The sequence below is a fragment of the Nanorana parkeri genome, unplaced genomic scaffold, assembly GCF_000935625.1.
Source record: "Nanorana parkeri isolate BGI_ZX_2015 unplaced genomic scaffold, ASM93562v1 scaffold864, whole genome shotgun sequence".
NCBI lineage: Eukaryota > Metazoa > Chordata > Amphibia > Anura > Dicroglossidae > Nanorana > Nanorana parkeri.
In genome coordinates, this window is record NW_017307132.1 from 382,597 (window position 1) to 399,413 (window position 16,817).

General features: G+C 41.9%; 1 protein-coding gene across 1 annotated transcript in view; it reads right to left on the bottom strand.

The window, feature by feature from the left end:
• TBX21 (T-box 21) overlaps positions 1 to 16,817 on the bottom strand; it is a 48,831-nt gene that overhangs the window by 5,278 nt on the left and 26,736 nt on the right. The window contains exons 2-3 of the mRNA XM_018565595.1: positions 12,342 to 12,496; positions 8,248 to 8,369 (exon numbers count right to left, since the gene is read on the bottom strand). Coding sequence (XP_018421097.1) covers positions 8,248 to 8,369; positions 12,342 to 12,496 — 277 coding nt within the window. The remainder of the gene's footprint in view (positions 1 to 8,247; positions 8,370 to 12,341; positions 12,497 to 16,817) is intronic.

Here is a 16,817-nt window from a genome sequence, read left to right on the forward strand (position 1 = left end):
TATATATGTATATATATCAAAACTGGAGCAGACAGAATCTGGAGCAGTTGCCCATGGCAACCAGTCATATTCTATCTTTCATTTTGAAAGCTTGACTGAACAAACTACAAAGAAAAGCTGATTGGTTACTATGAACAACTGCTTCAAATTCTGTTTGCTCCATTCCCATTCTCTTTTTGTGCACAAAGCAAAATATAATTTGGAAATTCCTATGTATTGTAAAGCATGGGACTATGCGAGTTACTAAATACTAGGGATGCACCAATACTGTTTTTTCGGCATCAAGTATGAGTCCCGATACATTTTTGTCCGGTACTTGCCGATACCTAATACCGATACTGGCACCCCAAGGTAGCGTGGGCCTGGCTAATCAGAAAGTTGGCCCGTGGGTTATGACCTGCCGCCCTGGCTTCCTGATTGCCTGGGAAGCCGGTGTTCCATTGAAAGCACACCAGCTTTACGCTCCCTCTCGACACTGCGAGGCAGCCTGGCTTCCTGACCTGATTGGTAAGGAAGCCAGGCTGCCTTGCATTGTCGCTAGGCGGCGTAATGTCGGGTTCCTAGTCATGACCCTCGGCCCGGCTTCCTGGTTGCCCGGGAAGCTGACTCCATGCTCCCTCGCAGCACTACCAGTCAGAGGGAATCTCCCTCTGACTGGAAAGTCCGATATCAGAGCATTTAGCTAGTACTTGTACCAGTATTATATTACCAGTAAATACCAGTAAATACTGAACTATAAAACCCTGGTCACATATTAAATATTTGCAGTTCATCAGATTAGATTTAAACCTAAATCATGACCCTAAAATTGTTCTTCTACCTCTGCTATTTGGAGAAATGTAATATGTGTTCTGTAATATGTGGTCAACCTAATCACCTTAGAAAAGAGGTGCAGTCTTCAAAATCATAAATGGGGACCACAATATTAGGAACATACTGTTTAATTCCAAAACTGTATTGAGAACCCGGGAACACAACAGGAAGTTAAAAGGGAGGGGGTTCAATCTTAGAATTAGCAAAGGGGGTATTTCACTGTGAGAGTTGTGAAAGTTTGGAATTCCCTACCACAGGAGGTGGTATCTACTGATCACAATGATAAATTCAAGAAACTTCTGGATGAGTTTCTTCTTTCACAGAGCCTACAGGGATATGGGAAGTGTTAGAGCAAGATAAATACACACACACACACACACTTACTCACATGCATAGGTCGAACTGGATGGACCTTGGTTTATATTCAACCTTACATATTAGTTACTATATATTATGTTACATGTGTGTATGCATATGCATCTGCGTGTGATTTTTTTTTTTGCTGGTTTTAAAATAGGTTATTATACTTAAACATTTTTAATACATTTCTCCTTTTTTAATATAAAAAGGGGACAATATAAAAAATTACAAAATGACAAGCCACCTATGTGATAGTGGTTTGGCGGTGATGGGTTTGCTTCATGCAGTCATCACAGTTCTGTTATAAAGTAGCAGGATGGGCTGCTGCCTTTCTGCAATGTGGAAGTGATCGTGTGGCTTTTGCTGCTGCCTAAGTTATTTTTACTTAAGAAGGCTGACAGATTCATTTTAAGACAAGCTGGCAGCTATAGCAGCTTTTTAGCTTGTTTCAACCCTGTGATTGCCTGATATACAGCACTGTTTCTCAACCTTTTTTCAGTCAATGCACTGTTTAAAACTATGCAGAATCTCAAGGCACCCTAGTCTAAAATGTAAAAAATTACTGTGGTTCCCCAAAAATCTATTATCAGACCGCTATGCTTGAAAAAGGTCTGGTATAGATATTAAAGAGGAAATTTACCCATATATTTAAAATAACCACAAATACACCTTTAGAAATGTTTAGTAATGACATTCTACAAACACATACTTCTAGATAATTGCAGGCTTTGCATACCTTGTTTCTCTTTTCCTCCCCATTCTTCTGACAGTAGCCACTTTTGCTAAGGGCAGGTTACTAGCTCTCCCTTCTACGTCCTGGAACTCTGGCACATGTGACTACGACATGTGACTATGCACATCATCTCAAGGGAGGAAAATGCCTTTCCCTGAGATCTCGTGAGATTACAGATGAGATTTCCTAGCAATGCACTGCTGATGTTACAGTACCTTCACAGGATGCAGCGCTTGGGCATAATGTGTGCCAAAACTGGACCAGGAAGTGATAAACTTTATTTGTAAGTAAATAAAATACATGTGTCTTTAACTCTATAACTAATAAATGTAAGATTATTTTACATCAGCATGTAGAGCTCCATGCTGATGTGTTTTTTAGTAAAAGGGGTAAAGGTCCACTTTAGGGCAGGACCCCACACAAAAAAAAAAGACATGGAGTCCTCCTCCTTCACATCAGAGTCCCCCCCCCCCCTTTCATATCAGAAGCTCTGCTTCCCATCAGGAGCTCCCTTCCACATCAGGAAGTGGACTTCTATCCTTTTTGACTGCTTGAGGAGATACTGGATGCAGCCTGCCTTGGATTAGCATCCTGCATTTCCATGGTGCTGTTGGCCAACTCACCTGCACCATAGAAATGCATAGCGCTGTGTGAAAATTTGAAGGCACCCCATGGTGCCACGGCACCATCGTTGAGAAAGGCTGATGAGTAGCATATATTTTTTTACAGTCGATGGGTTAACAAACAATGTTAAAGTAATAAATATTAGTGTAACTGAAGAAGGTCACTTTGAAGGATCTCTAAATAAGAGTGATGTATAACAAACTGCAAAGGAATTAATTGAGGAACATGAAAATGAAGAACAATTTGAATAGTGTAGAAAAACCAAAAAAATTCCATCACTGTTTTTAAATCTCAGATTAGAAAGGTGGTAAGATAGATAGAGAAGTGAGAAGAAAAACCTATGGAGGAGACAGTTTAATGAAAGGGGAAAATAATACATAAGGGCCCATTGTGCATTGAAGAAATATGCGAAAAAACACGCGTTACTACAAAGCACTGGTTCTATGTGCTGTGTGTTGCGGGGCCATTCCTCGTAGATTGCCCCATAAAACACTAGAGGCTTACAGGCTTGAATACTTTCTAGGCAGCAATCAGCACCAACTGCAGTCCCACACTTGATCTTTATTCTGGTTCCCCCCTTGCCTCTTGTTTTCACACAGACATTAATCTACTTTATTGCAGGTGCACTGTGAGCAGGAGAGGAAGTGTAGGATAATCAGGTTACCATCCATACCATCCATTGGTACTAAAGACACATGCCCGACCGCCAATCTGCCCAATACACTGTTGGGCATGGTACCTCAAACAAAAGCATGTCATCCTCAATCTTCTCAGTCCTCCTGAACAGCAGAGGTCTCTAAATGACGAACTCCTGGTAAAATTTTTAGTAAACCTTGAAATGGGGCTACCGTCGCACTGCAAGGGTTAAGTGCTCATTTGCGTCTAGGTTCAAAAATAACAAAGATATACTCACCCGAGCCGGCCGGCTGTAGCGATGGTATATCCCTCAGCGTCCTCACATCCTGTACACTGTGTATAGAACGTGGTGACTTAGTGCAGTGGTTCTCAACCTTTCTAGGGCCGGGACCTGCTAGCCGAATGTGTGTTACAAAAGTGATACAAAGTATCTCTGAGGAGAATAATGTATTCTAATCAGAGATACTAAGTATCAAAGCCCCTGTAAATACAAAAATAACCCCTTAGTGTTCCCTAGTTTAAAAAAAAAATAAAAATGCAATTAAAACATAAAAAATAAAGTTTTTACAATTTTAAAAAATTATAGAAAAGAAACAAGTTTTAAAAAGTCCAAAAAATCTAAAAGAATGTTTAATCACAAATATTGTAAGAAAATATAGTGCCGAGGAGGCTATTAAAGATAGGAGAAAAACATACCACATTCTAAACTTGTTCCACACTAAAACTGTATTTTACTCCTTGTATTTTGTGACCTATAACACCCAAAATAAACTGAAAACCCAGACATATGATATACCCTATAAATCAGGACAAATAAAAGAATGTATTATGAATTACTTTAGCTACACTAATTATGTACACTTTATTGTTGCCAAAGCTGTAAAGAACAATTTATTTATTGTTTGCATTTTTTTGTATTAAAAAATATGAATATGTGGCGTCAAATTAAAGCCCATTTTGTCCTTTAAAAAACGGTATATAATATGTGTAGGTGCAATGAATGAGGAAGATGGAAATGACGGTTTAACAAAATTACGGTTTAACAAACAGCAAAAATGGCAAAATTGCTCTGGTCCCCAGAAGTGAAAAACATTTCTGAAGCTGTGTCTGGAAATATCTGAAGGGGTTAATAATGTTTGTATGTGTTTATATTCCTGTGCACTATGGTGTGTGCTTTGTTTAATTTATGATACCGCATGGTGGGGAGAGCCAGCTGAGGAGAATTAACATTCAAATGGTTGTAGATCATTATAGTCCAGAGGAATCCGTGCTGTATAGTCAATACACTGAGCTTGAGATAGGAGCCATTGTGGCAAACGACATCAGAGCTGTACCACTAGACGGGCATTCGCTGTCAATTGCACAGTAAGCCCTCATTCACACGACTAACAGCCGGCCCGTACAGATCCGTGCTGCGTGCACAGCCGTATCGGGCCACTCCTGGGAAGGACAGGTGCTGCGTGTGATTTGTACGCAGCAGCATGTTCTCCTCTGTCGGAGTACGCGGCCGTACTCCCACCTTAAACTGCACGTCCATGCGGGTGCGGGTGTCCGTACTCATACACAGACAGGATGGATCACCAGCAAGGACACCCGCATGGATGTGTAATTCGGTGAGCATACGTACTCTATATGATAGAGTTGTGTGAGATATACCAGGGGTATGGATTAATTGTACTTTTGAATGGGGGGAATGGCCGGGATATGGATATTGGGTTACTGCAGTGTTAATTTTGTATCACTGATTTTACTCTTTTTTCAGTGTGTTCATTATGACTGAATCAGACTAGTCTAACAATTTTGCCACACGCCTCCCATCCTGTTTGGTTTGCTGTGGACTAAAAGGTGGCAACTTGAGGGCCGGCAGACAGCAGCTCTCATTTCTGCACACGCTGTGGCCACTATACATGCAAATGTGCTCAAGGGAAGATGAAAGGTGAGAGGTGCACTTTCATTTGATTTTGTCTTGGGTGCTAGATCACCTTGTGCATTGTGGTCGCCTGTGAACATTATGCCATTGCTTTTACAGAACTGCAAATCATTTGGCAGCTAAACCAATAAACTTTAACCACTTGAGTACCAGCCTGTCATACTCCTTCATTACCAGGCCATTTTCGGTTTTTACTGCAGTGATGGTTTCACTGACAATTCCTTGGTCATGCAACACTTAACCTAAAGTGATTTTATATCACTTTTTTTTCAGACAGATAGAACTTTCATTTGGTGGTATTTAATAACTGCTGCATTTTTCTTTTGTTACTATAAACAGGGGAAAAAAACCAAACATGTCAAAAGAAAAACTGTTCCCTTTACTTTCTGTTAAAATTAAAATGCCAGGACAGTACAAAACCCCCAAAAGTACCCCTTTCTGGAGTGATCTAAAAAAGGTGAAGGGGTTAATGAATTGGTCACATACAGCAGAAGAATGGAGATGAAGGGGTTAATGTGGAGATGTGCAGGATAGAGGAGGTGAGGGGTTAATATAGAGATCACACTACAGATACAAGCTTGAGATCAGATGTGTAGGAGTGGAGGGTGGGTTAAAAAAAAAGCCTCAGGCCTTGTTCACACCAAATGCAGAGCAGATCTGCATGAGTTTCTACACACGCAGTGGGTTGTGCAGCGTTTTTTGCTAGGTTTTTGATGCGTTCCGGGCCGTTTTTGGTAAAAAAATTAATAATTTTTTTTTAGTTTAAAATGGTCTTTGAGTGCGTTCCAGGGCGTTTGCATGCGCTTTTGATGCATTTGCATGCGTTCCAGAGCATTCCAGAGCAGGTAAAATAGGGCCTGCTGCAGTTTTTTTACCTGCTCTGGAACGGAACGCTGCAATGTGAACTGGGGCTAAAAATACAATTGGAATACATTGGACGCAGTTTTGCTCCGCTCTGTAACTGCTCTGCTCCTGGAACGCGCTTGGTGTGAACAAGGCCTTAGTCAGTCAGTGGAAATGAATGAATGGATCAGCAGCTGCTTCTGCTGACCTTTTGATTGACTGATTCATTAATTATTTCAGATTCCTGGCCTTCATCTGTTGTAAGAAATGGAAATGATCAACAATCTACATACTAGCATGTGATCACTGTGATTGGTCATCACAGCAATCATTGTGTACAGAGTGTTGCACTGTATGTACCTACACAGCGATCAGCAGGGGGAACAGCCGCCTACAGGTCTTTTCTCCAGTTTCATTTTTAAATAGTGGAGGGGTGGGGAAATAATAGTCCTCCAATCCTCTGTTTTAAAACATATGCTGGTAAACATGAGCTTAGCACAACCTTTACCGAAAGTGGCCCAGAGTGCTCCAATAAGGCCCAACTCCTGTCAAAACATTTTATATGATATACTGGAGACAGTGGCAGAACTACCAGGGTCGCAAAGGTCGCAGCTGCGACCGGCCCTGGAGTTTCCGCCACTTAGAGGGGGCCCAGGACAGGGGCCCCAGAGGTGGCTCTTTAATTAGGCAAGTTAGGCGGCTGCAGCCGCCTAACATTCCTAATGTACAAGAGAGGTCAGCCGGGGGCGGGTGGTACGGGGAAATGCGCATCTGACTGCGGGTTCAGAGCACTCCGCCCGGCCGGCACTTCACTGAGACACGGCTCCGTCTCCAGCCCAGCAGCGAGAGCAGGAGGGGAGATATAGAGCCGACACACAGAGCAGAGGCAACTCCCGCGCCGAGGCTGCACTCCACATTGCCCTGCAGACAACGGGACGACGGAACTACCGCCGGGCGGGCACTGACAGGGGAGGAGGTGGAGGACGCCGGGGCTGTAAAAAGCCCGCTGCGGCATGTAAGGAGCTGCAAGGAAAGGGCCCCCCCGACCAGCCCACCTGAGACCCTAAGATTCCCCTCACCTCTTGTCCAGATGACAAGCGTCAGAATAGCGAAGGAGGGGAAATCTCAGTGACAACACAGATATCATATAAAACCAGACAGAGAAAAAGGTCTCTGGCTGGAAAATCCATCTAGGAATTTATCAGGAATGCTGTTGTTAAGGTCTTCATGATTGATTTTTTTGTTAAGTATGTACACCTGTCACAGCCATTTGTTGGATTTTTCTTTGATTTTATAATAATGAAAATATAACAAGAGTGGGTACACCCCAAATTGTGTGGGAACAGCCAAAACTCCAAGCCAGAGGCATATACTATGGTGGGTAGATATCACTAACAAAAGATATAAGAAGCCTGTAGGAAACCAAAAATTCCACCTATATTTTACAAATCTTGCTGCCTTTACCTCCATAACATCTCCAAATATGCCCCCTTCTAACAAATGATTCCACAAAGTTCCTCATCACTCTTGTCTCAACTATTGCAACTTCCTCCCCATTGGCCTACCTCTACACATGCTATCCTGCCTTCAGTCTGTCATGAATGCTGCTGCAAGACTCATCCACCTCACAACTGCTCAGTATCTGCATCCCCTCTCTGCTTCTGATTGCCCAAAGGATAAAATAAAAAATATTAACAGCCACTTACAAAGCAATTTGAAACTCTGCCCCCCCGGCTATATCTCCAACTTCATATCAAAGTATCACCCTAACCATCCCCTCCACTTCTCCCAAGACCTCCTACTCCCTTGCTCCTTCATCAACTCCTCCCATGCTCACCTCCAGGACTTCTCTAGACTATCTCCCATCCTTTGAAACTCCCTACCGCAGGGCAATCACCTTCTCTGTCAGCCTTTAGGCATCTCTTCAGGGAAGCCTATCCCATCTCTGCCTAATAAGTGAACCTTTTACTTTTTCATACAACTAACCCCACACAGCTACCACCTTTTGTAACACTTGCCACTCCCTTTTAGATTGTAAGCTCTCACAAGCAGGTCTCTCCTAACCATCTTGTCTTGAATTGTATTCTACCTGTACTGTCTCCCTTTATATTGTAAAGCGCTGAGCAAACTGGTGCCATATAAGTCCCGTATTATAATAATAATAATATTTTAAATGTCACTTTTACATGGCCTGACCCCTTAATTGGAGCCATCACTTCCCTGTGATACACAATGTTTAGGATAATCTGTGCCCTGTGGCATGGCTTTTTTTTACTCATCATCATGTAACGCCTGTACACAAGTGTACCTGTGTCGTATTACTAGAGGCTCCTTTGTTGTTGGTCAGTTTGAGTTTGCTGAATACCACCTCTTGCCGCATCCAGTGAGCACCTGTGTTTGGAGAATCAGGATGCTGGTAAATTCGGTTCCCTAGATAGAAAAAAATTGAAGTTTTATCAAACCTAATATAAATAATGTTTCCTGTTATCAACACAATCTTATGCAGTTCCAGCCATGTGTACTTACAAAGTAGCTAAACTAAAACTGGATTTATTGCAACATACTAGTCATACGATGTGGTGGCTGCATTTGTTTTCAGGATTTTTCCCCCCATAATTTGTACCTGCTGATCCTTCCAGCAACACACTTCCTTTACTGCAAACAACTTCCCCTCTCCTCATCTTCCTAATAGAGGGGAGGTATTCAGCAGTTCACAAAAGAGACTTGATAATAGCTGATAACGTTGCTTGAGATGTCAGTTTGCTGCAAAGGCAGCTACATGTTTACTGGATTTCTGGCAAGATCAACAGATATTTTTGCTGTACTCCCAAGACCAGCGTCTGCAACCTCTTCTCCCCATCACTCTGGCAGATAGAGGCCTGCTGATATCATCAGGTCTATTGCACGACCCATAGCCCTGCATTAGACATGAGGGCACTGAGGGACATTCTACAGCCAGAGTGGAGGAAGGAGGAGAGGTGAGCTCAGCTCAGCACCATTACGTGATCCAGGAGATCGCTGTAAAGCACTGTAGTAGCTGCATCTGCTCAGTTTTGGCATATGCATACTTACATTGAGCCAGGCTGGACCAATGTAAGTATGTATTAAAAGTTATACTTGGAGTTTAGCTCTAAAGGATAACTCTGAGCAGTTAAAAAATTAACCCTTGCAATAGGGTTACCCCCACACTGCAAGAGTTAAGTGCTCGTTTTGGTTTAGGTTTAGATAAAAAAAAGTTATATTTACCCAATCCTCGGTCCTGTGGTCCGGCTCAGCTCTCTCCCCCTCCAGCGGTGAAATGTACTTCGGTGTTCTCATATATAATATAAGTCAATGGACTTGTATTACACATGAAGATGCCAGCAGGGCTTAGACTGCCCGCCGGAGCCCAGGGAAGAAGAGGTTGGGGGGACAAGTCTAGCAGCCAAACGGGACCATCGGGTAAGTATATTTCTTTTATCTTAGACCCTATACTATAAAGCAAGCACTTTTTTGGGGGGTAGCCTCACTGCAAGGGTTAATTTTTTATCTGCCCTTAGTTCTTTAAAGTTGTGTTTGCTATTCCCTCAAATAGTTAGTATCTGAACATACTTTTTTTTTAATTACAATAATGTTTTTGAACAACTCTGGACTTACAGCCAGAACAGAAAGCTGCAGCCTTTCCTTTTCATTTTGCTACCTTTTTAACCTACTGAACCTAAAAATAACTACCCAACGTCTCCAACCTATCTTGAGAGAATGGAGGCTGCCAATGCTGACTTCTCATTCTGCAAATACAAGTTCGGAGATCGGGAATGGACAGAGTAAAGTCTGAAGTTTTTATATGTACAGTATACTTCCTCTGGGTTAGGGACTCAAAGTACTGAAGCAATGGCAGCCATCTTAGAAAATGTTTATTATAAATACAGGGCTGGAAAGCACAAAACAAACCTAGAAGTATAATAGAAATAATAAATATCAATAATTTTTTATAACAATTAGGGATCAGATCATTATGTAGTTTCAATAGCTTATCAGAATAGAAAATATGTAAACAATGGTAATATTCTCAAAAGTGATATCTTCCAACAGACAGAAATGTTTATTTCCTTAATTCCTCTGAAAAATACTGTTGGCTGTTACTGTTATGGAACACTGTTACGGTATGTATGGATACTGTTACGGTAGGCCACACAGCAAAAAACATGTACATTGACTTTACATACTATACATACTCATATATGCAGTTAGAAGCTTGTTTTAATAAATTACCATTTGGGGATTATGGTTTCTGTGTCTACATCTACAATGTAGTCATGCAACATTTGCAGAACAGAATTTACATGTACTCAGATACTAGAGACATTTATTTGCTTGGAGTGCCCTTACTCCTCAGTGCAGATGCTGCCATATTGTAAGGGTACCTCTCGTATCAGACATTTCGGGCCGCGGGCCGGCCTCTCGATACAGCGGCATGACGTCACTAGGAGACGCGGCCGCCGCTCGTGACTCCGCCCACCTCAATAGACCGATCCCCTTATAAGGAAACGAGTTGCAATGCCTCGGCGTTCTAGTATTGCTAACGCCGAGCCATTGCAACTCGCCAGCGAACCACCACTGCAAGGACCTTCCTCCTAAGAAACAGCCTCGTGGAACAAGTCGGAAGTACCTTGCATATTCTGGACAAACGGTCCTGTGGGATCTACCCCTTCATTCCTGGACTCTTGTTGCGCCTCTGATCTGGTTATATCCAGTGGAAGTAAACCCTCCTAATCGCAAGTAAAACCTGCCTGATTATAACTGTCTTCCTGTGTAATACAGCACTTCAAAGTGATTGTGCACACTACTGCCATCCTAGGTTGAGTAACTGTATGTGGAGAGGTAGAGGTACTGCAACAAGGCAGCTCCTATTCAGATCATTACCATTGCATAAAAGGGAATCTAGTTCATATAAGTTGTGTAACATAACTACTAAACCTAACTTGATGGACCCGAACCATATCCTTCTGTATAAATATACTTCAGAGTTCTGATTACCTGCACTTATACAAAGATTGGCATATGATGTTATAGAGGGTTCCACCATCACTCCAACCATACAGAGTGTAACCGTGAACCCTCGGGCTGAGTCTAATCTAACCCTGGTATATAATTAATCTCCGCAGCTGAGATCCACCGTCATAACCCGTCGGATCGTTACACATATACATGACAGAAGGGCAATTTTCTCAAATCCTTGTAGAGATCAATAGAAACAATCCATTGCTCCCCATTATTGCTATGTAGGCAACAATTTAAAGATTGCACTGCATAGACTGAACAGAGGATGTACAGGTTGCAATCACAGATGATCATTTTGAGGTATGATTGTTTTGATCTAAATTAACAGATGTAACATAAATGAGAGAAGTATGGAAGCTGCCAATGGTGACATCTTTGTAAAAAAAATTCTAATTGCCTGTTTTTCTCTGATTTTAACACTTTCTGAGTTGCTAACACAGAACAAGGTTAAATAATAGCCCTAAACAAAAGGCCCAAGAGTCAAAATTAATTTAACATTAGTCATACCAGGATAACGCAAAGTATCGAACGCATTTTGGGGGCTCAAAAAATTCCCCTTCCTCGTGGCTCTGGTGTTGTAAATGGTAGGACAAAGACATGGCATAATCGGCAGAAATAATTCTTAGTTAGAAGTTACAAGATGCCAGGAATCATTGTGTCAGCACCTGCTATCTGAACTACAACTCAACAACTTAACGTCTGACGTTCCCACAATGTAACATCATCATTGCTTGTTGGAAGCAATGCACGATGGTCTATGTAGTCTTCAAAAATCAAGTTTGCATCACATCAAGCAGGAGGTAGAGACATGCAAAGCACACTGGGAATCCAGTTGTTGAAAGTGATGGGCAGACAAAAGGCAGCACTCACTACATAAAAGGAATTTTTTCAAGTAAGTGTTGATTGTATTATCAAAAACAACTCTAGTATGTGTTCCTATTACATTGCTGATGTTATTATAGGAGAGTCTATGCTGGGACTTTACAACTCCTTTTAAAGATTTTGGACCTTTTGTTTGATGTGTCATTGGACTATGTACACATGGATCCTCAACTCTGGGTTCCCTTTTTTGGGATCCTGTTGTGTGGAGAACAGCCTTACCAGAGCCACTGGGCCCTCTTATAATCTGACTTATTTACCAAACATTCAAATCCAAAGCTAAATTTTCACGTTAAATTTTCACTTTCCCAGAACAAGCATGCATACTGTATCATGGTGTCTTCGACTCTTTACTTCAAAAATACTAAAGCCGCTGATTCAGCATGGCAGGAGGGCATATTGCGTTTTCAGGGGTTAGTCAGTATGGCAGCCTCCATACTTTCTCACAACAGGTTTGCTTTAAAGTTGTTTTGTTTTTCATACCTGGCATGTTGCCCTCAGCCTTGCCACATTGGATCCATTTTCCTCCTTGGAATCTCCAGTGATTTTGATCTGCCAGAGCCACTTCCACATGTAACGTGTACTGAGCCAAAGGATCCAGACCTAACAAACGGTAGCTGAGGAATGGGAACATGCGCCTGTAAAATAGAGCACAAGCTATAATACAAATGCTAGCAGATGTAATAAAAAGCTACGTAGCTTCACGAGTATGTAACATTGTATTAGATACCATTATGACACATAGTAAAAGAATACATTTAAAATATATATATATATATTTTAAATGGCATGTAAACATACACTTCATGGAATGATTTAATATCTGTGAATGTCTGTCAACTTTTAGGAAATGCAGATGCTAGATGCTAGTAAAATTATTGGAGCCTGACTATGAAAAAGTCAGAGCCAGCCCCAGCAGGAGTCTAGACTCTAGATCTCTGGGATCTGGTGTTTGGACACTGACACGGGTACTTTAAGAGCATAAAAGTACCCTGCTTAATTTCTCGGCTTACTGCACGGGCAAATTGATCTCTGCCCAACCAAGGTGCCCGCAAAGTTCCGCTGCCACTGTTGACATGACTAGAAAGAAGCAACATCATCACACCATCACTCATCTGAGTGCCAAGGTAAGTATCCACTGAAAACCAGTAAATGGGGCCCTTCTCCCACTTACATCAATTTAATGGAGCATTTATACTGACAGCCAATGTAAGTGGGATTCTACACATCACCAGTGTAGAAGGGCTACACATGAGAAGGCAGGCCATTTTAGCAGGTTTTTTTTTTTGTTTACTGAATGACTTATGTATATTTTTATTAGTGATATTAATAATAATAATTATAATAATAATAATAACAATAAGCAGTATTATCTCAGTTATTACTTTTTGTACCTTTTTTCTTACCCTGATTCAGACCCATCTTACTAAAAAAAATAGGTAACAGTTATAATTTCATTTATGTTTTCATTCTATCTCCCTTTACACATGTAAATGGGACAGCAAGCATGTATATGCGCATTATTTGTGCGGTTTGTGCTTCCTGCTAAGAAGAGCTGCCTTAGGATCTTGCTTTTCATAGCACTGAGCCTATTGCATACCATTGTTTATATATACAGTGTGGTTTAAGAAATATTTAATGACATTTCACAAATTAAACTGCTTGATATTTGAAATCTACTAAAAAATATATTGTCTTTAGTGTTTTAAAAACTGTCGATCTGCCTTTTAAATAAATCTTTGCTGTGTCTATAGTTGTTACCCCACTTTTTCCACTACAAAATCAAAATGATGGTAGTGCCATAAGTATTGGCAAGCAGGCCACTATTAAAATTACATGATTGCTTCTCCCACTATTTTTCACAATTTATTCAATGGCCCATTCATCAAGAACTGCCTCATGTGTTTGGTCTGTAATGCTGAGAAGTATACGGGAAACCATAAGTTCCCTCCAATTGCTCATTCTAGCTGAATGAGCTATTTATTAAAATAATCACATGAAAATGCGATAAATCTTCTACCAAGGGGTATGCATTGAGCCCTGGTCGAAAGAAGATCTTGGATAACAGTTTGACTCGGACACTGATTTCAAGTCAGGGTATCTTCTTCCACAGACCATGAATGCAGTTTTTCTCTATCACAGTATATATGGTCAATCTCTATCTTTTGTAGGCAACATTTGTGCTCAGAGGAATCCTCAGAGTGTCAGTATATTAGTGTTTGAAGCAAAAGAGTGCTATAACTATTTTGTAAGCCCAGTAAATCTTTATTTGGCACAATTAAAAGTTACAGTAATAGGGGCGCATTGGCCTCCTTCATCATAGCTTGTAGTGGAGAGAGAAAGGCTTAATTATACACTAGACCACAGTGAACTGCTAATATGAATTTCTAATAAAGTATTCATAGGAGGGCTCATTTGGTTTGCTGATCTAATAGGCTAATAAGCTCCACAAATGCAATGGATATACTTTAATTTTGTATCCTTGCAAACAAACAAAAAAAGATGTGCTAGGCTTGCAAAATAGCTGTGGCACTCATATATTTCAAACACTTTAATTTGGTGATATTTTGGCCATGGCCTGTTTCCTACATAAGGTGACCCAGCTAATAGTCTTTTCGAGACAGCATGACCTACCCTTAAACTGGCTGATCTGTGACTTTTACCTCAATGGAATTACTATCTTTACATACATCAGGGTCTGCACCAGTAGAGCAAGTTGTTCATGGTTTCAATGCAGATTATTGATATATCTCTATCAGACACCGGACCAGAACTGACCATGTTTGTTGAGTGCTAAAGCAGCCAATTTTTTCATTAAAAGTTACATCGTTTATTAGTGCCTTGACGTGGTTTATGCAACAATGCACTAATAAATGCAAGACTTTTTTTAGTGAAGAAATTGGTAATCTGGCAATATACACTGAGTGGCCAGATTATTATGACCACCCCATCAGTACTTCGTTGGGCCACAAGATGACTCCACGAGATGACTTTGTTGGGCTGCCTCGTGACTCCACGAGATGTTGAAAGGTGATGCGAGGAATCTGACACTGCACTGTTGCCCTTCTGTTGTCTTGTACCAGTCTTGTCACTTTCCGTTCTGCCCTAACATTGACTAGTCGCTGACGGACACAATTTGCACGTTCAGACCCAGATTTCGGCTGACAGTCCAGTCTTTAAACACTTTAACAACAGCTGCTCTTGAACATTTAATGAATTCTGCTGTTTTGCTGATACGCGCTCCATGGCTCCGAGCGCCAAAAATCATCCCACGTTCAAAGGCTGTTAAATCGCTTTGTTTACCCATAACTTCAGAAAAAAATCACTTCTACTGTCGTGGTAAACAACCTGCTTCCCTATTTATAATGGTCTGGCCCCCTAGCAACTTCAGCGCAAAATTATAGCTAATTATAGCTAATATGCCTACAAACGTCAGGTGGTCATAATAATCTGGCCACTCAGTGTATATTTCCTTGTTGATTACAATGAAGCAAACCAGGAAGTTAAGTCACTATGTCGCCCTGATGAAGGGACCCTGCGTGGCCCTGAAACATTGGCTATATCGATATATGTGACCCTCTTTTATAATAAATCAACACAAGGATTTGATTACAATCTTTTCGAGTGCTGTTGATCATCCTTCTACATAAGTGTGGGGTCCTTCATCATTACCAGCCAGTGAAATCTTTTTTCACTGGCTATAGCAGTGGTCCACAACCTTTTTGGAATCAGGAACCAGTTTAGCTGACACATTTTTTCCACAAAGCGAGGGGGGAGGGAGGGGTGTGAAGGGAGAGAGGGGGAGATGGTTTTGGGATGTTTCAAGTGCATTTATTGTGCACTTTATTTCTATCATTATTACACTGTAATATATATAATTAACTTATTATACTAGTCAACATATTGCAGAATCAGTGGGAGCCCTGAGCTTGTTTTTCTGCTCTCAGGTGGCCATTGCAGGCTCTCAGGTGGCCAGTGCGGGCTTTTTGGTGGCCAGCAAGGGCTTTCAGGTGGTCAGTTGGCCAGTATGGGCATTGAAAAAAAAAATATCTTGGGGGAGTGGCTTAGAGACAATGGCGGAGTAAGGTGTGTGCACCTGTGGCTCCCACACCTCACCTCATCAAGCATGGTTTGAGAGAGAGAGAAGATTGCAGCAAAGAGCAAAGAGACCTGAGACGATAGAGATTACTGAGACTACGGTAGACTTACTGCATCGACCCCTGTGAACCCCGCTCTGGCCGACAACATGGGGAGGAGCGGAAAAAGAAAGAAGAAGACGCCGCTGCTGTTGGAGCCCGCAGACCTGGCGGTAGACATCGGGGCTTTTTTCCAGAGAGCGAACGGAACGCTCCCCCGTGGGTCACCTGACGCTGACACGGGGTCAAGCGGAAACACGTCCCCATCCTTCGTGTCAGGGGGAGGAGACGCTACAGAGCCGTGCCGTCGGGAGAGGTCGGAACCGAGCAGCGGCGTTACTAGTGCCACTGACTCCCCTGCTTCCCCAGTGTATCCACGGGGGTCCGGGGAGGAAACAGGGGGTCCCCCGGCCGCAAGGGGCAAGCTGGAGTCCGAGGGGGAGATCTTTGAGATGGCGATTACAAACAGACTGGACCGCTACTTAAAAACCCTACCTACCTAGGTCTCACTATAAGAACCCCCTAGGAAGGGGAAACAGGGGTAACAGGGTAAGGGGAGGAGAGGGGGGAGGAAGGGGGGGACACCAAGTAGAGTGGAGTTGGGGGTCACTGAACACAACAATCACGTATATCACCTGAATTTACAATCAATAATTTAATAATTGATGGGAAGAAAGAGGGACCAACACTAGCAAAGGTCACGAATTAATAACACCAAACAACACCAGAGGAAGGCAATGCATACTGCATATCCCCTCAAAGGAATTAGAGGTACTAACCTGCTTCACAAGACACCAATTTTTTTTTATTTTTTTTGGGGGGG